The sequence below is a fragment of the Rhineura floridana genome, chromosome 4 (assembly GCF_030035675.1).
Source record: "Rhineura floridana isolate rRhiFlo1 chromosome 4, rRhiFlo1.hap2, whole genome shotgun sequence".
Taxonomy (NCBI): Eukaryota; Metazoa; Chordata; class Lepidosauria; order Squamata; family Rhineuridae; genus Rhineura; species Rhineura floridana.
In genome coordinates, this window is record NC_084483.1 from 132,327,374 (window position 1) to 132,352,564 (window position 25,191).

The 25,191-nt window shown below is 38.1% G+C and overlaps 1 protein-coding gene across 5 annotated transcripts in view; it reads left to right on the plus strand.

Annotated features, from left to right (window-relative positions):
* TTC13 (tetratricopeptide repeat domain 13) overlaps window positions 1–25,191 on the plus strand; it is a 63,972-nt gene that overhangs the window by 5,336 nt on the left and 33,445 nt on the right. For 3 of the 5 annotated variants that reach the window (XM_061624464.1, XM_061624462.1, XM_061624463.1), the window contains exons 5-15: window positions 1,667–1,732; window positions 5,596–5,688; window positions 6,874–6,990; window positions 8,379–8,489; window positions 9,370–9,452; window positions 10,009–10,150; window positions 16,586–16,760; window positions 17,708–17,864; window positions 19,065–19,195; window positions 19,629–19,761; window positions 21,496–21,588. In XM_061624464.1, the coding sequence (XP_061480448.1) occupies window positions 1,667–1,732; window positions 5,596–5,688; window positions 6,874–6,990; window positions 8,379–8,489; window positions 9,370–9,452; window positions 10,009–10,150; window positions 16,586–16,760; window positions 17,708–17,864; window positions 19,065–19,195; window positions 19,629–19,761; window positions 21,496–21,588 (1,301 nt within the window). The remainder of the gene's footprint in view (window positions 1–1,666; window positions 1,733–5,595; window positions 5,689–6,873; window positions 6,991–8,378; window positions 8,490–9,369; window positions 9,453–10,008; window positions 10,151–16,585; window positions 16,761–17,707; window positions 17,865–19,064; window positions 19,196–19,628; window positions 19,762–21,495; window positions 21,589–25,191) is intronic. The other 2 variants (XM_061624465.1, XM_061624466.1) reach the window with 1 other exon arrangement.

The window sequence follows — 25,191 nt, forward strand, 5'->3', positions numbered from 1 at the left end:
GAACAGCTCATTTGGAACCAGAGCAAAAGTAGCCCTGAGAAAATGGTTGGGGAAGGGAACATTGGCTGCAGAAAATTGTAGAAAAACTTTTTTATGTTATGCAAATAGTAATTCTTTTTTAAAATAGTGCAATACCTTATTCCAGATATTTTCTAAGTTGGCTTCACTATGTGATGTATTCAGGGATTTAATTTTATATTTTCACGAAGTTGAGCCTGGTTACTTTGGTTTTAAGAATTTATTTGAGGCAACCCAGAAGGGTAAACTTTGTAAAGCTGGAAGATACTTTCTTTCAGGCCTGCTGAAGTGTGACAAACTGACTCACTTAGGCATGTATGGATTGGCTGTCTAGTAAAAACATTCCATGGGCTAGAAACTTGTGGATTTGCATTCAAAGCTGAGTTCATTGGCCACAAAAAAAAAATTTTATTAGTCATTTATGTGGTACCAAACTGAAATCTATTCAGTTATGAATGAACCCAGGCTGTTTCCAGCTATTCAGCTGAACACTATTAGTAAGCCTAGCCTTCAGCTGAAGGATTATTGATTTAACAATGGCTTAATTATCATTAATATTCTCAAATCAATAACTCTTGGCTACTGAATTGTTGAGAGTTCAAGTTGAAAAAACAAACATAAGGTTACAGATTGGTAGGGGCGTATGAATGTTGTTGGAAATATATGGGGATACAACTTAGCTGAATTTAACATGCAGTTTCTTGGGGTTGCTTTTGATAGGAAAACTCCACGAAGTATAATTGGGCTGGTATTTCTATTCTGAATGACAGCCAAATATTATTAAACTATTGTAAAGGCTGTGGCAGGTTTTGGTAGGTGGACAATGTTTAATTCCTGCTCCATAACTGTTGCAAGGTCTAAACTAGACCTTGTCACATGCATCTTTTCTCAGTTTTTTAAAAATAAAAGAAACTTTTACAGTCTGCACTTTTCAACAATGGAATACTGGGGGAAGAAGGGGCTACTTAACTCCCTGTCACCTTTCTGGGTTTTCTGCTCAAAACCAATAAAAAAAGCCATTCTGTTCAAAACCAGGCATTTATATCTTTTCCTCCACGTGAAGAAAAGCAACCATGTGTTATTTTGAGTGGGGGAAATGGCAGGAAGAGAGAGAGAGAGAGTGTTAAATAGTTCCACCCTTCTCCTACTCAAACTTACAGCCTCCTAAATCTTTTGTGGCAGTGGGAGATGTCAGCAGAACCTGGCACCCCCCAGGCTCAAATTGAATGACTTTTAAAAGCTGCTGTGCTGTCTTTGCCACCTGAACACTGGCCGCTTCTCATACTGCATGATAGAAGTTTTGTGTAGTTGTAATCCATGCATTCATGTAATGAGTTTTGAATATATTAATATGATCTGAGATTTGCAACTACAGTATAGCAAAGAAGGAGTCTGAAATGAACAATGGCCTTCATAATAAGAAATATTGACTCCAGTAGCAGTTTAAGCATCTTCTATGTAAAACTGCCCACCGAATTGCTCTTGAAATGTATGCAAAACTGAAAGTAATGCTTTAAGAACACATACATGGATAATATGCTTAAATTTTGGGTTTTGTTAGGCATGATAGACTTCTAAGATGTAGCATTCACTATTAAGACAAGTGCAGTGGAATCTTCTAAATATAATTTTATTTTGCTTTGAATAGGAACAACCAGAGCTTGTTAGTGCAATTTATGGACGAGGGATAGCATATGGAAAGAAAGGGCTCCATGTGAGTATCTAACATTTTTGAAACTGCACACAATAATGATTATGATATATGTGCATTATCAGATTCATGATGGTTCCAGATTGACTAGAATACTTAGCCTTGTTTGTTTTGATGTTGCATGTACTTGACTTGGGCTAGTATCCAAATTACAGATATTATAGGATGGTTGATAGATAATTGTTTGGGGGGAATAGACTAAAGATTCTGTATAATATAAAATGCAATGATTTAAGCAATAAAGGAAGAAATAGTAAGAGGGAGTTTTACATTTTGGAGAAGGGATGCGATTACTTTCCCCTTTTTCATCTATTTGCATCTGGCCAAAAGTCACTGGAATTATAGCTATAATGCCAGAACAGATAATTGTGCTGCATGTTTTATTTTACATCCATGTATTAAAATTAATATACTAGTTAATTTAAACTCTTGACTTTCAGCATTTTTTGAGCATTAGAGTAGTCCTATAATTCAAAAGAAAAACCATAATTTCAGCAGATAGATGGAGTTGATGGGAGTCAAATCAGCTTAAACGTTAAGCCTTAAAGCTACATGCCTTTGTTTTAACTAGGTTGTAGTTTAAGATTGTTACTTGATACATGGTTCTGAGAAGCCTTAAAAACTAAAACTATGTCGTGTATCAGAACAACTGCCCAAGACCTTCCAGTCATTTTATTTCACGTGTGTTCAGCACGACCATGTAAACAGATGCTTAGTACATAACTTGTCATGCTGCAATTGTGCCTTTTGAGATTTTTTTAACTGTATAACTGTCATAGTTGCAGAGAGAGGCTTAGAAATATGTGTGCCACTTTGTCTGAAATCTATTAAATGAAAACACAGGGAGGGGTGAACAACATGGGGAAGGGACTATCCAGTATTTCAGTTTTGCTTCCAGTTACAGCAGAACCACTTTCTGCCTGGTTCTAAACAGGACTGGATGGCATTCTGACTGCAGATTTACTAAGAATGTAATGATGTTTTTATGTGTGTTTAAACTTTATTCTGTAAACCATCTTGTGAGGAAACGCTTCCTGAAAGGTAGGGTAGAAATTCATTATTAAATAAACGGTCCATCAAGTCCTGCACTGTGTTCCTACAGTAACCAACCAGATTCCTGTGGGAAGCCCACAGGCAGGATATGAGTGCACTGGCACTCTCCTGCTCATGTTCTCCAGCAACGAGCATTCACCCCTCTATAGAGAATCAGGTGGGAAGAGATTCCACCATAGTTGCAAGTAAAACTGAAATGGTTATCTAGGCATACCTTCCATAGTTACTTCCACATTTTTTATGTATTATACTGAATGTAATATGTTCCAAAGCAGTAGGAGGTTTTTGTGCTATAGGTTTAAAGTTACCCAGAACAAAATACTTAAGGATAAGAGATTTTATGCTAAACACTTATAACATATGACCTTTGTTTGACATGTGAAATATTATAACACTGAAGATGAACTACTTAAGACAAAAAAACTATAGCTGTTATTCGATATGGTGTCTCTGAAAAGTGAACTCTTTCTCTCCTATGAGCTATGCCAGATTCAGATAGTGTACACAGCTTGTGTCCAGGGAAATGGGTGATTCAATAAGTTCATAATTAACCATATCCCATGATCTTTGTTGGAGTGCAATTTCAGATCCATGTGGGTTCTGACCAGTTGCAAATATTTGCTTGATGTTTTCTAGTCAACATTCTGCTAATTAATATGCAGGCTGTGTATAGAATACATTAGCAAGAGGGAAGAAGGCCAGGCAGCACACTGTAGCCCATCTTCAGCAATATTAGCTATCTGCAGGGCTGGCCTAAGAGGATTTCAAAGGGAAATGCAAAATGCTGTCAGCATACAACTCCACTGAGCTTTGTGTGAAAAGCATATTTTTATCTTCCTGCAAAATTGTATCCCTGAATCATCTTGTATTTTCTTGTATTGCTCCCTTACATATGTGCCTTCCTTCCAGTAAAATTGTTGTTAAGTGTTAAACAGTTTTGTTGACATGCTTGCCACCCTGGGCTCCTTTGGGAGAAACAGCAGGATATAAATTAAATAAATAAACCACAGGCTTGTATCCAATGTAGCACTAAGGAACTTACTCTATTAGCGCAAGGATGTATGCTTGCACAGTGGAACGTCTTCCCTCCATGCATCCCCTAAACCTATTTTAGAACTTTCCCCAAACCTCCAGAGCAGATTTGGGGAGGAGGGGGGGAAGTTCCATTTTGGAAGCACAAATCCTTGAGCTAATGGAATTGAGTGCATTGAATACCCCCACTATTTTTCTTTTTATTAATTCTGTTTCCAAAATGCTTACTGGAAGTCTGCCAGAAATGGCATGGGCCTCTAAACACTAGGTCAAATGTGTTCCTGTAACCAGGAGTGTCTAAGGCAGGGGTCATCAAGCTTTTTGGACCGGTAGACACATTTTGTATTTTGAGAAAGTGCTGTAGATACCAGTCACAAAATGGGTGCTGTGGGGGCATAACATAATACACAGTTGGAAGAGACTACACTCATTGCTGATCTTCTCTCTCCCCACTACCCCCAACAACCTCATGCTTAACTTGGTCCTGCTGGTCTTGATTGTAGAGATTGCATAATATTGATTTCACACACACACACAATGATGCTGTTCTTGTCTAATAACAACAGGATCATCTCCCAGTACCAGAGAAAATATAGAAGGTAGCCACACCGTACTCACTCTTGCACATGCAGCACACTCATGCGCTCACCATACACATGCAGACAGACATGCATATCACTCATTCACTTTTAGTTCACACCTGCAAAGCCACACATACGTCTCTTCCTCTCTGTCTGCACAAGGGCGTCTGTTCCTCTCGGACACTCACCTCACATAAATACAGAACACAGATACATACCTCCCCCTCTTCTAGCTCTCTCTCTTTTCACCCCTACATACCACATACATCTCTGCCTGTCACCCAGATCCCACATACACCCAGATCACATACTACGGTCATTCCTCCCTCCCATCTTCTCGCTCTTTCTCTCACGCACACACACACACACACACACACACACTTCCCACATATACATTTCCCAAACTCTCTGACTGGGCATACAGACACATACCTTCCCTTCACCCTGTCTCACTCATGCAGAGACCACACATACATGCAATGAAGGAAGTGCCCCCACCAGTTCCACATGGCTGGTGGCAACAGCAAGCAGACAGGGTGAATTGGGATAGCTTTTCTGCTCCTTCCTCTCCCCCCACGCGCCAGAAATTTTTTAAAACTGTTTCTCTGCAAAGGAAGTACCTGCCGCCATCTCCACATGGCTGATGAGCAACAACACCTCACTGAACTTCAAGGATAGATGCCCTGGTTGCCTAGGGATGCCAAGGAGGCCTTTGTTTGTGCCACAGCACTTGCTGGCACCAAATTGATGACATCTGATCTAAGAGGTTAAGCAGAGGTTACAAGAGCAGTGAGTTGCTGCTGCTCCATATCTTTGTTCCCTCTTCCCTGTCATATCAAGGTAATTAATTCAACACATGATATCATTGTGTTGCACATTCCCTACAGCCAACAACCAATGGTAACTAAATAAAATCCCACCAGAAAAAGGCGCATTACAAAACTTCCAGGTCCAAAATATTGCTGAGAATAAACAGTGAAAAAAGAGGTGTTTCATTTTCTCCATTGCTCTCCAAACATATTGTTGAACTAATATTTGTGGTATCAAAAGCTATTTCTTTTAGCACACATCAGAATATTCCATGATGAAAGCAATTGGTGTGAGTCGCTTGTTGTTGAGCTATTGAAAAATTGTCAGTGTGACCTCACTATGACTAAACATATACTGCTGCTCTTACATACATTATTTTCCATTTTTAAGGATATTAAAAATGGAGAACTTGCTTTGTTTGAGCTGAGCAGAGTGATTAGTCTGGCTCCAGATCACCCTGAAGTGTTTGAACAGCGAGCAGAGGTATTTTTTCCTTTTAAAAGACTTTCTGATGCCTATTATTTTTGGTTTTTTTAGTTATTTCTGGCTGTTTTCTACAGGTTTATTGTTGATATTGTCTTAAAACAATGTGCCTATGGTTTATGAAATCCATATAATACAGGGGTGGGGAACCTTTATTAACTGGAGGGTCAGATCTTCATCTCCCCTGCCCCTGGTGGGCCAAAGTTGGTAGGTGAGCGGGGAAGCTGATTTTCAGGACTTCAAAGCAAACTGCGGGGCTTTCAAATGTGCAGGGGGTTAAAGGCACACTCGAATCTGCCCATATATTTCTATTAATATATTAAGGAAAAACATTTTTATCCATAGAATTATTTGACAATACAAAAACTGAACTCGCAAAACCTGTTTAATTAGAAATATAAATAAACAAATTGAACAGTATAATTAAACTTGTGGTTGTAGCTACCGACCTTAAAAGGGGGTATGAATGTAATTAACCTCATTTTTTATGCCCATTTATATGTAGAAAGATGCGTGCAATAATAAATGCAACAAGGATTTTTAGAAATATTACACATGGGTTTTAGTAGGAACAAATAAATCATTTCAATATAGTCCCCAACACACCTTTTCTTCCATGGTCGCTTAACATATAACACAATCAATAGACATCAGCCTGCTTTTTAATGTTAAATAGATGTGATGGAATCTGTGTATGTGCTCCAATCAGTTTTAATGTACAACTTCTCTATGTAAATAATTTGTTGTTATTATGTGCCTTCAAGTCAATTTCAACTTATATCGACCCTATGAATCAGTGACCTCCAATAGCATCTGTTCAGCACTATCCCATGTTGCATATTGGATACTCTGTTCATAGGGTTCTCATGGTAAGAGGTATTCAGAGGTGGTTTACCATTGCCTTCCCTTGGTGTCTCAGCTTTGACCATTCTGCCTTGGGTGCCCCTACTAGGACTCTAGCCACTTGGTCTAGCTTCCTGACGGCATTGCTCTCAGCTTCTTCAGCACTCTCAAACCCCCTCACCATGTTAAGGTGTGCATCTTAGAGGAGGATGTAAATAATACACTTTTTTAATTATTTCAGTGGACAACACAAATAATTTGTGTATAACTATTGTATCATAAACTTATTTTGAAAATGAAGGATTATTTGTATATTCTTACTCAAATATCTTTGTTTTATAGATACTGTCTCCTCTGGGTCGAATTAGTGAAGCACTGGCTGACCTCACTAAAGCTATTCAACTAAAACCCTCAGCACGACTTTACCGACACAGAGGTACTCTTTACTTCATATCTGAGGTTAGTTTTCAATTAGACACCTCTAGTAAATGAGTCAGGACCAGGGTTCATTTTCAAGGGTCATGTCTGAAACCTCTCAAAACCTGCAAGCTAATAAATACATTCTTTAACAGAGCTGGGTTTAAGAGGCATGTTCCATCTCTTGCAACAAGGTAACTTCTTTGCAGGAGCTAGATAGGAAGCTGCTTAATGAAACAAGGGCAAGTATTTTAGATGTGGAGGATCTACCAATACCTAAGTTTGCAGGAAGGGCATTCAAAATAACTTATTATTTAAGATGATGAGTTTGCAAACAAATGCCAGTATTTCATTTGTTTATTTATCTAAGGCACTTAGACCCCACTTCCTCATTAAAATGTTCAAGGCAGATTATGATGATTGCTAGACAAATAAAAAAAGATAAATTTTGCATTCTTCTTGAAGATCAGCTCAGTTAATTACAAATATTGTTACTTAAAGGAATAGCTGATATCTCTAGAGATTGTAACAGCAGGTTATTTCCAGAGATTTTTCTTGGTTTATTTTCACTCTAGTTTTTTCAGTTAATGTACTGTAGGTCAATTTTCCCCCCTGGAATGGCTTAGATAAAAAAATATTTTTCTTGCAACACAGTCCTATGTAATTTTATTCAGAAGTGAGACCCACTGAATAATGAAGCTCCCAAGTAATATGTCTAGGATCGTAGCTGGGCAGATCAATCCAACTTGTCAGGGGCCAGTGGGAGTGAAGCCAGCGGGAGGCGGAGCTGGCAGAAGGGGCTGCCACATCCAGCTGTTGCTCGGAGGCCTCTCGGAGGGAGAATGCTGGCTATGCCGGCAGGATGGAGCAGAAGGAAAGAAAATACATGCTTCCACCACCCCTTTTCCTGGTGTGCCTGCTGCCATGATGGAGGGCTGCAGGAGGGAGCCGAATGGGACCTTGATATTGTGAAAGTCCCCCTCCCTCAGCCCCTCCTCTGATACACCCCTGGAACACCCCTTTTTCAGGCCTTCTGTTGGCTTCTGTTGGCTCCCCTTATGGCAGGCTGGGCTTCCCCAATGGACCTCGGGTGGAGCTGGCTGGGTCCTGCCTCGGCTGTGGTGGAACTGGGATGAGGGGCTAATGGCAGCATAGCCTGGTGTAGCCTGGCTGTGCTAGGACCCAGTTAGCTCATCCTGGGGTCTGCCATATCCAGCTCATCTCAGCCCAGCATAAATAGCCATTAGATTGCACCCTGACTCTGCCAAGTCAACGTGCATAGGCTCCCCTTTTCTTCTTTTTAAGAATTAATAATTTTATGATGATGTTATGGAAGGCACGTTATCCTGTAACAATAACATCATTTGTGTTGCCTTTGAGTTAAATCTAGCAGTTTTCTTTGTCTCATGGAAGTTGTTTTTGTGTCATAGGACTACGCAACTGCCCATGAGGACTTTCAGAACTCACTTGAACTAAACAAAAACCAACCTATAGCTATGCTTTACAAAGGTTTAACTTTTTTTCACAGAGGGCTTCTAAAGGTAATTATTTTGAATACCTATGGAATTCTCACTATATATGTTTGTAGAAAGGCTTGTGTTACCATTAGCAAAGTCTCCTTTATGAATCTCCCTTCTACTGAGTCAGACCATTTAGCCCAATGCTATCTGCTCTAACTGTCAGTGTCTTTCCAAGCATCAGGCAGGAGCCTTTTCCCAGCCTTGCTACTTGGGATCATTTGAACTGGAGATAATAGGGACTGAGCTTTGCATACACTTCATTGTTGAACTGAGTCCGCTGTCCAGCACACTGTCTTTAATATTTATCCTGATGAGTTGCCTGGCTGAGGCCAAATGAATATTACTGCTCTTTAAAAAAGGAACTCTTGTATGTTACCTGCTGTTTTTCATTTACCCGTTATCTGATCCAAGGCTCTTATTTCTACTTTCACTTCACTGTTGCTGTAATACTTATCGATGGCTAGTTTACTGCAGTGTCATAAGTGTTCTTCCCTTTGGAAATCACTGAAATGTTTAAAGTGATGGTACGAAGCCTCTAACCCACAGGCTTAATTAGACCTGCCTGGCCATTGTGAGTAGGCCATGCCCACGTGTCACTTATCTGATGTCATATAATATTAGACATGGGACAGGTAAAGCTGTACATTGATGTTTATTGCAATGGTTGGGTGATACTATCTATATGTAGGGTCTAAGAGAGGCTATTTCCTATTTTACTTTTTCAGAACCTCTTATTTGCAGATACAATTATAAATATCACGCTCAATGTATTGCCTTGTGTTTGCTGATTTTGGACTTCTGTAAAGTATATACATGATTATTCTAAAATCCCAGTAGGAGTTACTAATTTTAATAGCACAATATTTTAATGAACAATAGTTAACTCTTGGATTTTACTCAGGAAGCTATTGAAGCATTCAAAGAAGCACTGAAACAGAAAGCAGATTTCATAGATGCTTATAAAAGTCTGGGGCAGGCCTATCGGTAAGCAACTTCAAAATATTTTTTCAGTTTTGCAGTTTGACTCTCAAATGTGAATTCTATAAGGAACATATGATAAAGCATTCACAAGCTGGGACATGTAGAGAAGGGAGGTTTTCAGCCAGACTGTATTATACTGGCCTGTTAAAACACTCACATGTCACTCCATTGACACGGTAGTATTTGCATCAAACCTTATATCACGAGACTTCAAAAATATAATGGGAGGGGGGAGTTATTTTAAGTTTGGAGTAAAACTACCACCTTTGCCTAAAATAATGTGTAATTTTAAAATCATTTTCCTGATTGATCTTTTTTCTTACCTTAAGCATATTAGATTAGACAGTAAAATCTGATACATGTGTACTCAGATGTAAGCCCCTTTGGGGTCTAGTCCCAGGTAAGTGTGCTTGAATGAATCACAAATGTATTGTTGACCTTATTTCTGATATGAAACTGATTTTTAGAGTCTACATTGGTTAATTTCAATAAAAAAACAGTTTCACTAAATGAAAATTATAGTTATTTTTTGCTTTTTGCTGTTCATATATCACTTTAGAGAACTTGGTCATTTTGAAGCTGCTTCAGAAAACTTTCAGAAGGCATTGATGCTAAATCAAAACCATGTTCAGACAATCCAACTTGGGGGAATGATGCTTTATCATCATGGTAACCTGGATGAAGCTCTGAAAAACTTTAAAGTAAGCACCGTTGCAATTGTTTTTTTTTTTTTTTTTTTTTTCAATAATTTTTATTCAGATTTTCATAAAACATACAAGACGAAATCATAAAACATTCAAAGACAAAAAACAAAATCAAAAATAGTTAAACAAAAAAAGAAAAAAGAAAAAAAAACAAAAATAAAAAATAAAGAGTAAAATATTGACTTCCCATTTGTCAAAGATCAAATCAGTTATAAGTCTATAATATATAACAATCCTGTCTCTTAAGTCATATTATAAAATCACTTTCCTCCAGTAGTTATCTTACTTAATCATCAAATCTCATAAACATTACTTTATTCTTTCCACAAAAAGTCAAAGAGAGGTTTCAATTCTTTAAGAAATATATCTATCAATTTTTTTTTCCAGATAAGCATATCGATTAATCCATCTCATTACTAATTATGATAATCTTATTGTCATAACCATAGTCAAAATAAACATTTCAATTAATCCATCACATCAGAATCTGTTAGGTTCAGTAATTTCAGTAGCCATTGTTCTATTATCCCTATTAGTTCCATTTTCCATCTTCCATCTTCAGTAGTCTTGTTAAGTCCAGTAATTTCAGTATCCAATCTTCCATTATCAGTATTCCATAATAATCTTGCTGTCAAAGCCATAGTCATATAGTAAGAGTCTGATGGGAATTACCTCTATCCCAAATATTTTCTTGCCATCCATTCTGAATAGGTTGCTGAAATACTGCTGTAAAATCATATCTCTGTTCTTTTTTTCAAAATACACTGGGTCATCTCTTGAAAGTTTTTCCATTGTCACATGGCTGCAGTTAATTCCATAGATTTTCTCTATATTGGGCTCCATCACATCAATCCAGTCCAGAAGATTATCCATGCCATTGATAACTTTATCTCTAGAATCTTCATTAATTTCTTCAGAGATAACATTGAGTTCCAAACAATAGATTTTATTTCTAAAGTCCATAGACTCCAAATCTTGTTCCTGTTCCACGTTTGTTCCAATCTCCGGGATCTCCTCTCTCACAGGGACCCCTGTTCCAGTCTCCAGGGTCTCCTCTCTCACAGGGACCCCTGTTCCAGTCTCCAGGGTCTCCTCTCTCACAAGGACCCCTATGTCTTTAATCTCCTGTGTCTCCAAACAATAGATTTTGTTTCTAAAGTCCATAGACTCCAAATCTTTTTCCTGTTCCACGTTTGTTCCAATCTCCGGGGTCTCCTCTCTCACAGGGACCCCTTCCAGGGTCACCTCTCTCACAGGGACCCCTATATCTTTAATCTCCTGCTTCATTTTACTCAATTCAATTTTCAGCTCCTTACAACCCTGTCGCAGGTTTTGTTTCGTTATCTCAATCTCATCCATTATTTTCTGAAACATAGTTATTTCCAGATTCTCAGCCACTTTCTTAATTGCCATTTTAAAAGAAAAATATAGGAAAACCACTTCTTATTTCAGCAACAATTGGGTTAATACTCCAAACTTGGTGACATCACAGTATAAACAGAGCAGACAGCCTTATCTCTCCATGCTTAAGTAAACAAAATGCAGTTCCCAGGATCGAAACAATTAATGGCGGTCGTCAGGAAACAGATTCGTCAAAATAAAATAGACCAAAAAGAGAGTAGTCTCAGACAATATAATATTCTTCAAAATAAAAATCTGGAATAGAAATCCCTCTTCTGTGTATATCTTTAGAATGCAAATCCAGGACAGCTTTTTGCAACAAAAACAGAGATAAGCTATTAATTAGTGAGTAGCAGAGAGAAGTTATGGCTCCCCAGTGAGATGTCAAAAACCGATCAATCTGGCAAATCTCTTTTAAACAGCAACAATTTAAGTCAAGTAAAAGAAAAATATAGAAAGAAGGGTGCTTGCCTGTTAGTGCGTTCTCTCTTAGAAGGTAAGATGAACGTTCGCTTTATCAGATAGAGCTTGTTGTTGAAAATCCGTCCCACCTTCGTCGGCTGGACCTCGTCCCATAAATTAATGAGATCTGGTCGTCCCAACAAAAATAGGCTTTGAGGTTAATCTCTTCGTTTCTCCCTACCCGGGAGAAGTTTAATCAGTCAAAAAAAAAGAAAAAATCTGACTGATATATCTGAATAAGCTTCTTTTGAGGCAGGAGCCCGTCTCAAAAGCAGGCACAGGCTAAGTCACCCTTCCCGGAAGTCCAGCACCGTTGCAATTGTGATGAATAACAGTTTTATCATATATGCTAATGACATCTGTCTGTACATGGTTATTGTATAAGCAAACAGAGCTGTGTATAAATCAGACACTAAGTACCTATTAAGCTCTGCTGTGCACATACTATCATATAAAGCCCTGTACATCCTTTTTTTTTTTTTTACAATAATTTTTATTCAAATTTTCATAAAACATACAAAACAAAATCATAAAACATGCAAAGACAAAAAACAAAACAAAACAAAAATGATTAAACAAAAAAAATAAAAAAATGTTGACTTCCCATTTGTCGCAGATCAAATCAGTTATAGGTCTACAATATATAACAATCCTGTCTCTTAAATTATATTATAAAATCACTTTCCTCCAGTAGTTATCTTAATTAATCATCAAATCTCATAAACATTACTTTATTCTTTCCACAAAAAGTCAAAGAGAGGTTTCAATTCTTTAAGAAATATATCTATCAATTTTTCTCCAAATAAACATATCGATTAATCCATCTTGTTAATAATAATAATTATCTTATTGTCATAACCATAGTCCAAATAAACATATCGATTAATCCATCTCATCAAAATCTGTTAGGTCCAATAATTTCAATAGCCATTATTCCATTATCCATATTAATTCCATCTTCCATCTTCAATAGTCCTGTTAAGTCCAGTAATTTCAGTGTCCAATCTTCCTTTATCAGTATTCCATAATAATCTTGCTGTCATAGCCATAGTCATATAATAAGAGTCTGATGGGAATTTCCTCTATCCCAAATATTTTCTTGCCATCGATTCTGAATAAGTTGCTGAAATATTGTTGTAAAGTCATATCTCTGTTCTTCTTTTTTACAAAATGCACTGGCTCATCTCTTGAGAGTTTTTCCATTATCACATGGCTGCAGTTAATTCCATAGATTTTCTCTATATCAAGCTCCATCACGTCATTCCAGTCCAGAAGATTATCCAAGCCATTGATAACTTTATCTCTAATATCTTCATTAATTTCTTCAGAGATAACGTTAAATTCCAAACAGTAGATTTTATTTCTAATATCCATAAACTCCAGATCTTTTTCCAATTCCACATTTGTTCCAATCTCCAGGGCTTGTATCTTCCCTTTATTTTTTCTTTTCTCATCTCTGATCTCATTCTCCTCTCTCACAGGATCCCCTATTTCTTTAAGCTCCTGCGTCATTTTGCTCAGTTCAATTTTCAGCTCCTTACTGCCCTGTCGCAGGGTTTGTTTCGTTATCTCAATCTCATCCATTATTTTCTGAAACATAATTACTTCCAGATTCTCAGCCACTTTCTTGATTGCCATTTTTAAAACCACGAAAACAAAACAAAACAAAAATAAAGAAGAACCACTTCTTATTTCAGCAACAATTGGGTTAATATTCCAGGCTTGATGACATCACAGTATAAACAGAGCAGCCTGCCTTATCTCTCTATGTTCAAGAATACAAAACAAATTTAGTTCCCAGCATCAAAACAGTTAGTGGCGTCGTGAAGAAGCAGATTCGTCAAAATAAAATAGACCAAAAAGAGAATAGTCCCAGACAATATAATGTCCCTCGGAATAGAAATCCCTCTTCTGTTTATATCTTTAGAATGCACTTCCAGGACAGCTTTTTGCAATAGAAACAGAGATAAGCTGTTAATTTCGTGAATAACAGAGAAGAGTTATAGCTCACCCAGAAGTTCTTTAAAGCTGATTCATTTGACAAATCTCTTTTTGCTGCAACAATTTAAACCAAGTAAAAAAAATAATAGAAAGAAGGGTGCTTGCCTGTTAGTCCGTTTTCTCTTTGAAGAAAAGATAAACGTATCGCATTAATCAGATAGAGCTTGTTCGGAAGTCCGTCCGGCATTGCTGGCTGGACCTTTTCTCATAAATTAATGAAATCCAGTCCTCCCAACAAAAACAGGCTTTTGAGGTTGATCTCTACGTTTCTCCCTGCCCGGGAGAAATTTCATCAGTCAAAAAAAAAATGTTCTGACTGATTTATATCTGAATAAGCTTCTTCTGAGGCGGGAGCCCGTCTCAAAAGCAGGCACAAGCGAAGTCACCCTTCCCGGAAGTGAAAGCCCTGTACATCCTTAGTCATACATAAAACAAGTCTCTCACTCAAACATGCAGCTTTCTTGAGTACTTCATTTAGAAAGGCTGGCTAGATATTTAAATATAAATTTCCATCCAGTGGACTGCAATAGAATTCGACAGAACAGAGGCTGTTGTTTCTTGCCCTATGGAAGGTGTTTTTTTTCCTAAAGAGAAAAAAAAGCTGGAGCATCACTTCTTTTCTCCTCTGTCCTAACTTTCACATAGGCTTGAGTTGGCTAGGAAATAACTCTTGTTTTTTTTCCTGATTCTCTGAAATTTGACATACTCTGTCCCTATCTGTGATTTCAGACTCCGCTTGCTGGGCTGTGGCTCCTTTGGGAGGAAGGGCAGGATACACATTTAATTAATAAATAAGGCCTCTCTCAGTTTTGCACTTCTCTTCAGAGACAGGCTATGAACATTGCCTTAGAAACCGCTCTCCTGGTTCCCACAACTCTTGTCACCATAGTGCTGTCTACAATGAAAGCTGGGAGAGGTTCTGATTTTTATGTGGGCTTGATGTTCCTCATTTTTGCTGATAAAAAACAAGGGAGCCTTGTAGCACATTAAATAAGAAATTTATTAACACTTAAAACTTTTGTGGATTAGAGTCCATGTCATCAGATGCAAGAAATATTGTCCTCAGCTGCCAGAAATCTTACTATATAATATTTTTCAAAGCATCATGTTATCTGTGAAGGTTTCTGCTCAGGTACGTGCCTGTGAAGAAGTGTTCACAAGTTGCGTGATGCTGCTAGGTGAGGCAAGCTGGGGTAGTGATGGTAGTGTGTGTTTTGCCTCTTGTTTTAGACTTTGAACTCTCAATTCTCTCTGAGTGTTTTGCCATGAAAACTTAGAGGGGTTGTTAAGCAGGCATTTCTGAGTTCAGGTTTTGTAAGATTTTGTTTTAAAATGAGCTTATGGGAAGGAGCAGAACGGCACAGTGGATATTTTCCATTTAACATGGCAGAATGTGAAAAATCCATGCTGGCTATAGTATGCAGCTACTCTAATGGCTGTATAATTTATGGAAATATGTATTCATTTCTATTGCTCTGTCTGAAAAAAGGGTATCAGTCTGGAAAAAGGTGCTTTTGATAAAGGTCTTCAGAATTCTCAAGTTTCTACAACACTTTATCTGTGATATTTGGGACTCTAGATTAGAAAAATCTAATCTACGGTATTTTCTTTTAGGCGCCAGGTTAAGACCTGGTTATACTCCCAGGCATTTTAACGTTCATGTTTTATATTCAATGTTTTTTACTCTACCTTGTTGTGACCTTGTATGTTTTATTGTAACTTTGTATTTTAACTCTGCTGTTCACTGCCCAGAGAGCTATTCGCTATGGGCGGTCTATAAATAAAATAAAATAAATAAATAAAAAAAATAAAAAGACTGCAAAGGTGATGGGGAGACATGATTTATAAATGAAGTGGAGAAACTGGATAGAAATATGCCTCATAATAATAGAGCCAATGTAATGGATTGGTGGTATATTTAGGACAGACAAAAGAAAGCACTTATTCATACAATGCATAAATAACATGGAATTCATTGCCAGAAGGAGAGTTGATTGCCACTGGCTTAGATGCTTTTAAAGAGGGAATGTGTCTTAATTCATGGAGGCAATTGGGACAAGATTATGAATTGCTGTTATCCATGATAGCTAAATGTAATTTCCATGTTCCGAGGCAGTATGCCTTTGAATACCAGATGCCCATCAGGGGTGCGCTTTTGATTTCAAGCTTTACTTTTGGATTTCTAACAGGCATCTGCCTGCCCACTGCTGTATACAGGATGCTGGATCATATGGAGCCTTGATCTGACCCAGCAGAGCTGCTCTTACGTTACTAGAATGAAGACTATTCATGCTACAGTTTTGCACTGTGTGCATATTTTTATGTTGCTGTATACTGCCCTGATGTCTTGTGAGACGGCAGTATATAAATATTTTTATAAAAATGAAATATTTAAAAGTTAGGCTTCATTTTAGAGGTAGAAAAAGTTGATTGAAATAGCGTTTTTGAAAAAAGCTGCATTTTCTTTATCTGAAAACATTTGAATGGATAAAGAATAAAACAAAGGTCTGTGGTTTGTTTATCTGCAATCTCACATATGTCTTGATTGTTCCCACTTCAATCTTCTAGAGGTGTCTGCAACTAGAGCCGTATAATGAAGTGTGCCAGTATATGAAAGGTCTTAGTCATGTTGCTATGGGTCAATTTTATGAAGGAATAAAAGCTCAAACTAAAGTTATGTTAAATGATCCTTTGCCTGGTCAGAAAGCTAGTACAGAGTACCTGAAAGTGAAATACCTCAGAGGTAAGTTGCAGGTAATAAAATATATACTTATCACATTTGTGGACATTTTAAAAAGAAATTTGCCCCCTCTCTTTGCTGCACTGTGAAATTATTTAGTTATCTTCAATTTTACCTCAAAGAAGTACAAATCAGAAAGTTAACTTGAGGTGTGGATATCATTATAAAAAATACTTGTTTAGGCTTGTGCATCTTCTTAGTTACCTATGGCATTAATTGCTAATTGGCAGCCCCTTTCTGTAGATTTTTTTTAAAGAGAAAAGATAAAGTCATGTCTAAGCTACTTATGTAGCTTATGTAGCTACTGGCTCAGGGTATCTCTCCTTAATAAAGGCTGTATTTGTGCAGTTGTCTATATATACCATATATGTATTTAAATAAATTTTATACAGGTTGCCAAGTGTGTATGTCAGGAAGAGAGATGTTTTATTTTATATAGAAAATGTATAAACTGCTTGCTCAAAAAAAATATCTCCAAGTAGTATACAGTACATTGAAATGGTCTTGAAAGTACAAATTCCTTACTTAATTCTCTGCTAATGGGGGAAATGCCAAAAAGCTTATATGTCTTTAAGGAAGTACAGTGCTTTTGCATGGGGAAAAGTACCCAGATATGGCACATGAACAATTACATGATGTAGGTGGTTTTGGGGAAGTGACGTAGCTGAGTGATAGAGCATGTTTCTTGTATGCAGACAGTCCCAGGTTCAATCCCTGGCATCTCCAGGTAGGGCTGGGAAAGATTCCTTCCTGAAACTCTGGAGAGTTGCTGCCAGTTAGAGTAGACCATACTGAGCTAGATTAACCAATGGGTCTTGCTCAGTATAAACCAACTTCCTATATGCTCCTTATGGGATTTTCTTTAGCAGATCACCCGAAAAACATTTCACCTTGAGGTTTTTAAGTTGCCTTCCAGGAAAATGGCTCAATGATGTGTACTTCCTTCACAGAATATTCTCGCTATCTGCATGCACATCTTGATACCCCACTTACAGAATACAATATAGATACGGATCTTCCTGGGAAGTTCAAAGATCACTGGGCCAAAAATCTTCCTTTTCTGATAGAAGACTATGAAGAGCAGCCAGGTTTACAACCACATATAAAGTAAGCAACTAAGTTTACCCATTCTTAAGCTGTGCTGAAAGTGTTTAATAGTGGCGGTTAAAGGCTTAGACACATGGCTACAAATGCAGCATATGTCTTTATAGTATGGGTTTGTAACAGGTGCAAGTTCATGTTTTCTTTTTCACCTAAAATGTGACATAACACACACACACACACAGCACCAATAGTCCCATATACTGTTTTCTTGCTGTTCTATACTTTTGTGCTGGTTTTGTTCTGAATTTATGCTGGTGTTTGGCTTTATGTTGGCTGTATTGATACTATTTGATACTGTGATATATGCTGTTAGATTTTATTTTTTGTATGTTATTGATTCGTAACACTTTTAAACAGCCGACTTTGTGGATGGGCAGTATAATAAAGAATATATGTATTTATGGTATATTTTGTTCTTGAAACTGAAGACCCATTACTTTCACAATTTTAAAGGTCAAAAATAATGAAAAGTTAGTTCATCAATAACGAAAAGGAAGTGTTCATTGGTTTAGGATATACCATTTAGTCTGTATTATAAAGAATAGTTCTTGCAGATGTTACTGTTTCTTTTATTATTTATTTGTTTGTTTGTTTATTTATTAAATTTGTGACCTGCCCTTCCTCCCAGTAGGAGTTTATTATAATTTAAAATTTATGGTGTGGTGCAGCTCTGGATGTAGCATTTAACTAAAGAAAAGTAACTCTGCATTCAACTCTGTTTCAGCTGTGCTTAGTTTTGGAGAGTTCTGTTTACGTGCGCAGCATAGACACTGAAGACTCAGTATAATACATGTCACTAATGAAAGAATATTGGAAAGCAAGTTGATGTTCTCTGAGACAGAATTTGTTAGAAGCTGCTTATCAGCTGCCATTCAGAGGGCACTTGGGGGTGGTGATCTTGGTATTTTTTTCTGGGAGGAGTACAAATGGTAGTTGAGACTCCTTCAGATGGGTGGGGATAGGCAGTCCTTCCCCCTTCCAATGCATGTGTCAGAGCCCATCAGTAAAGAAATAGCCATAGTCAATAGAGTTAGAAAAGTGAAATCTGCCATAAACGTTCCAGAATGCTGGCCAGGAATTGGCAATCTTAAACCTTACTGTATGTGTGTGTCTGTGTCATTGACTGCTACTTCTGTAGAAACTATTTAAGACTTTATAGAAATCATCTTGCTAATTAATATCAACTTTGTTCATGATTTTAAGGGATGTACCGCTTCAGAAATTTGAAAACTATAAAGCTGAAATGCAAGAGATGATTTGTATAGCTGATCATTTGGGTTCACTAATGCAATATGAGACCCCTGGATTTCTTCCAAACAAGAGAATACACAGAGGTATGCTCAGAACATGGAAATAAAAGTATGGTGGTGCTTCCTGTGATTACCCTTGGATAACTACAGTGATAAAACATGCTTTATTCAGGTTGTAGTTCAGCTTATTTATACATATTAAACAAAAATGCTAAACATTATTCCAGTCTGTTGTTTACCATAATGTATAAATACTTAATGAAGCAGCAATGAGGCAGCCAGTGATGATATTAAATACCAGATCTTCTGCTGTCATCCACTTCTGCTGTAGTTCATTGCATCTGGACTGCAGGCCTATGCACCTAGGAGTAAGCCATACTGAATACATTGGGGCTTGGATTTTTGTAAACATGCATAGATTGTCTTTTCTGATGGCTTAGTTTCTGCCCTATATTTATATATAAAGTATAAATGTGAGGGGGCTTTAACTGGTAACCTACTGTTGTTTGTTGTTCAGCAATGGGGCTAGCTGTGCTAGAAGTAATGCAAGCTGTACAGAGAACGTGGGTGAACTCAAAAGTACGGATGAATGGGAAAACCAGGCTGATGCAGTGGAGAGATATGTTTGACATTGCTGTGAAATGGCGAAGGTAATAAACCAGGAGGAAATCTATCGAGCTGCCTGTGAATTATTATTATTAAGAATGCTGAATTGTAGGCTAAGCAGTTATAGGGTTCATAAAAGCAGTGGCAGAATGAAAGTGGTTGTTTATAGATCTCTATGGTTCTTACATAATCACTTCTGCTGTTTGTGGACCGGGATAGCCTCACCACTGTTGTCCATGCACTGGTAATCTCCAGGCTGGATTACTGTAATGCGTTCTATGTGGGCCTATCCTTGAGGTTGGTCTGGAAGCTGCAGCTGGTGCAAAAACAGTGACTGAACTCACTGGGGCAGGGTATCGTCAACATGTCACCCTGCTGCTGAAAGAACGGCTGCCTGTTAGCTAATGGGCTAAGTTCAAGGTTCTAGTTTTGGTTTACAAAGCCCTATACAGCTTGGGACCAGGATACCTGAAAGATCATCTTACCCCTTATATACCCAGTTGATCACTATGCTCTGCAGGTGAGGGCCTCCTGCAGATACCATCTTATCAAGAGGTCCATTCTGCACAACATAGGAAGTAAACTTTTAGTGTGGTGGCACCCACCCTTTGGAATTTCCTTCCCTTAAATATTAGAAAGGCATCATCTCTGTTATCTTTTTGACGCCTACTGAAGACCTTCTCTTCCAGCAAGCCCTTTAAGTAGAGACTTTATCCCAGTCTGCATCTGTGTTGGAATTGCTATTTAAGATGCTTTTAAGGATTTTTTAAAAAAGATGTTTTTAATATGTTTTTAAATACGTTTTGTTTTAATATATTTCAAAGTGTTTTTTAAGATGTTTTAGAGCATTTTTAGCGTTTTTGTGTGCCGCCTTGGGCTCCTGCTGAGAGGAAGAGTGGGATATAAATTTAATAAATAGTAATACATCTTTTATAGCCCAGTCTGTGTGAGCATTTCACAAAAAACATTTCAATACTTCTGATAAGGGCCATCCCTGGGGAGGAGCAGGCTTAGGGCAAATCACACTTTGTGGACCTTCCTGTATAGCTTTGTGTTTTTCACAATGCTTCCATCATCCTTTATGCAGATTATGTATAGAAGTATCCACATTATGTATCATAGAGTGATCCCCTCAAACATGTGAATTTATAACTTAAATATTTTAATCCACTTTCTTAGATCAAGGAACAAAAGTGTTTTCTTTCAAACTAAATAATGTTTAGCTCATTATTCATGCCTCTTAACATTTCAGGTTTGTTTTAAACAACATGCAGAACATTATCAAGATTAATTAAGAGTACACATTTGATTTCTGAAGAACTAACCAATTTTGTACAGTGTGTAGACTCAGTGATTCTCTGTTCTCTCTGTTCTTCCAATTTCCTTTTATTCTGTTCCATGGCAATGTTTGCCAGCTGCCTTCTGAATGCAGTGAGGCCTCATTCTGCCTCCCACACTTGCCTTTCCCAGAACTGCTAAAGGCCTTCCAGGTCAGCATTTGGGACCCGCTCCCAGGCAGTGCTGCCGGCCATGGTTGTCACTGTCAACGTTACATTATGGTATAGGGATCTGTGAAGGCCAGAGACTGGTGTGGTTGCCCTAATTCACCCACATCCACACCCCCTGAGAATGGGTCTGAGTATAACTCTAATTTAATGTCGTCTAACTCTTGAGGTTAGCACGATATTGTAGTTGGAGAAAAACAATAAAAAGCTTTCTAAAAAATCTGATGGAAAAATTAAATCTGAAAACTGTGTTGATGCATTGTCTGTTTACAGGATAGCTGATCCAGACCAGCCAGTACTATGGTTAGACCAAATGCCAGCTCGAAGTCTTAGCAGAGGCTTTAATAATCACATCAATCTAATCAGGTATGACACTTTAGTAAAATCTTGTTTGTATCAGAACATGTGCCAGAATCATGCATTGTGCATTGAGAAGTTCTTGTAATTATGTTTGTGTGTTGGGATTTCTGAGCTTGTCTTCTAACATTGTTTTCTTCCAATGAAAATTTAATGTATTGTATGTAATTTCTACTCCCTAAACAAATCATAGTTCCTATTAGAAATTTCTATTTTTTTCCTGAGGAGCTGGAGTTTTGCATCTAAATTATTTTGACACTGAATAAATAATTCCTAAACCTTTCAGTATTGCCTCCTATTTTCTTCTTTGCAAAAACCCACAGCAGCTGCTAAAATCTTAGCAGACATTTCTGGAAGGCAATACACCCAGCACAGATAATCCAGTATTGCAGTGTACTCCATCACAAGGCCCACTCTCTTCAAAGCATAGTTCAACAATTGTTGTATGTTCCCTTTTCTCCTATACTACAAAACGAGATCCCCTGTATTGGAGCACCCGCAACAGAGTGAAGGCAGAGAACACGGCGAAAATATTGTCAATCACAGGGGTTTGGGCTAAGCTGTGCATAAGCTGCCAAAGTTTGTTAGTTTATTCCTAGTAAGGACTGTTGAATCCTTGGTTTGACCTATTCCTTCTATTTCTGAATTTTATATAAGTGTTTGAATAAAGAATTGGGGAGGGGCAAGTGAGAGATATACTCTATAATCCCTATTGGTGCAATCAGCAAACTACAAAACATGCATGTGACACCTCATAACTTCAGTTGGACTCTGGGAGGGTATTGTTCAAGACTGATACCCAGTGACTGATTTCCATCTTAATAACCTAAACATATAATTAAGTTTTGTGGCCTTTCTAAAAGCAATTTACCAATAGGCAAAAGAAACGTGTGGTTTGAGAACATACCTATAGCCAACAGATATTTCTATCAAACTTCAAAAAGCAGAGAAATTGGGCAGCTATACTGAATGTGCTAGGGGGGGGAGCTCTGAGATATTGTACTGCCCTACAAATTTGTCAAAATGCAAACACAATTTAGGTTGGTCTTTCACAGTCCAATCCACTTCCTGTATAGCTTGGAAGAATTTGGTATGCTCTGTTGGCTAGAGGTATGTTCTTAAACCGCAAGGTTTATTTTGCTTATTAGTGAATTTCTCTGCTTTTTAATCCGGGAGGTAAGCAATGGGATCCTGTGCAAGTTTGCTGAGAATGGATTGATCGTTTGCATGCTTGTTGTGTTCAACAGGATTTACTCTTCTGCAATCATGCTTAGGATAGGTGAAACTGACTACGGGGGGGGATGGGGAGGAGAGGAGGAGGAAGGTCAGAGAGGAGGAGGAAGGGCTGGAGGATGGCAGGTTTGATCATTTGCATACTTATTGAGTTCACTGGGATTTACTCTCGTGCAGTCATGTTTAGGATAGGTAAAACGGACCATGGAAGAAGAGGAGGGAACAGGAGAGGGAAGGAGGAAGGGAGGGAGAGGGGCAAGGAGGAGGGAGGGGCAAAAGGGAGGGGATAGGAGGGAAAAGGAGGGAAGAGCAGGTTTGATAATTTGCATGTTTTGGAATTCAGTGAGATTTACTCCTGTATAATCATGCTTAGGATAAGTGAAACTGACCTGGGGGAGGGGGAGGAAGGGGGGGAGGTGCGGAGATTGGGTGGGCAGGCACTGAGCAGAGGGAAAACCCCTTTCCAAAAGGAAAACATTGTGAACAGTATCATTGTTTTTCAGGATTTTCCAGGCACATGCCACATCCCACCCAAATTTAAACCAAAGCTGTCCCTGGCCCCATCGACACCGGACATTTATTCCACTTAAACAGTCATGGCATTCCCCCCAAAATTTGTGAACGGTCCTGAGAGTTGTTAGGAGATGTCCCATTCCCCTCACAGAGCTACAGTCCCCAGAGTTCTCTCTGGGAAGAGGGGCTGACTGTTAAACCACTCCTGTAGAGCTCTGTGAGGAGGAGTCTCCTAACAACTCTCAGCACTCTTCACAAACTACACTTACCAGGATTCTTTGGGGGAAGCCATGACTGTCTAAAGTGAAATAAATGTCTGGTGTGGGTGTGGCCATCTGATTAGCCAAGCCAAAAGCTGTGAGCCTGCCTTTTAGAACATTCTTATTGAGCATGCCTGACACTGTAATAGACTTCAGTGTTAATTTCTTAAATTATAAAAATCAGCCATGCTTTTTTTTTAACTTTTAAACTGCAGAAGATGAAGGTCAGAATATGGGACAAGGTCAGTAATATAATTACAAGTACTCTGTGAATATGGCTGATTTTTAATTAATTTCAACAAATTATGAGACCACTGACAGAAAAAAAATCCAACAGGGGTCTGGATTTTTTTCCTCTTCTTTTACACTTTAACTCTCAATTCTCTCTGAGTGTTTTGTGTCTTGCCATGAAAACTTAAGAGGGTTGTTAAGCAACCGTGTCTGAGTTCAGGGCTATAAGTTTTGTAAGGTTTTGTTTTGAAATGAGCTTATGAGAAGCAGCAGAATGGCATAGGGGATATTTTCAATTTAACGTTGCGGAATGCAAAAAATCCATGCTGGCTATAGCATACAGCCACTCTTGTGGCTGTATAATAATAACCAAAAGCCTATACTTTAGAATTTTTCTTGTTTTCTCTGCCTAGTTTTTAACAGAAGCATCTTTCAGTCTTTCAAGACCCTGGTTCAAAAGCTTCAGCTGGTGCAAAATGGATGACCAGATGTGGCCAACAACATGTAACACCACTCTTAAAACATCTGCACTGGCTGCCCATCCACTATTGAGCCCCGTTCAAGATCCTCGTATTAATTTGCAAAGCCCTGAACAACTTAGGTCCAAGATATCTTAGGGACTACCTGAACTCTTATGTCCCAGCTCGATTACTGAGATCTTCTGCAGGAGCAGCTTTGGTTGTCCCCCACGTTGGCGAGCCTCATTCAACATCGACAAGAAATCAAACCTTCAGTGTCATTGTCCCAGTTCTCTGGAACATTCAGCCAGCAGAAATTCAGCAGTTGCCTTCTGTTTTAAGCTTTTAAACACCTGTTGAAAAACCTTCTGTTGCACCAGGCTTATGCGGGCAATTAGGAAGATTTTCTTTCAATAGCTAACCTTTGTTTTTACCATATTTTTAATGGTTTTTCCTGTATGGTTTTTCCTGTATTTGTTGTAAACCACTTTGATGTTTTTATATGCCCTTGGCTCTTACTGGGGGGAAGGGCAGGATATAAATCTTATAAAAAATAAAATATGAAGTAGACAAATATTTATAAATAAACAAATAAAACACAAGATGGCATATTCACTTACATTTCTGCTCCCTTTACGTCCTTTGGATTTTTAGTCAAAAGGGACTTTATTTATATTCCTTATCTAGATTCATACAACACCTATCTGAAAATCTCAATTCACGTTCTAAAATCTAATGGGCATAGATATGGGCAACTAGGCCTACATATGGGCAGAGCAGCAAAGGCTTGTCCCGCATGAAAGTGTGGTAACTTCTAATTCATTGCTAAAATCATTGCATTCTTACTAGATACATCATAGTAAACCGCCCAGAGAGCTTCGGCTATGAGGCTGTATGTAAATGCAATCAATCAATCC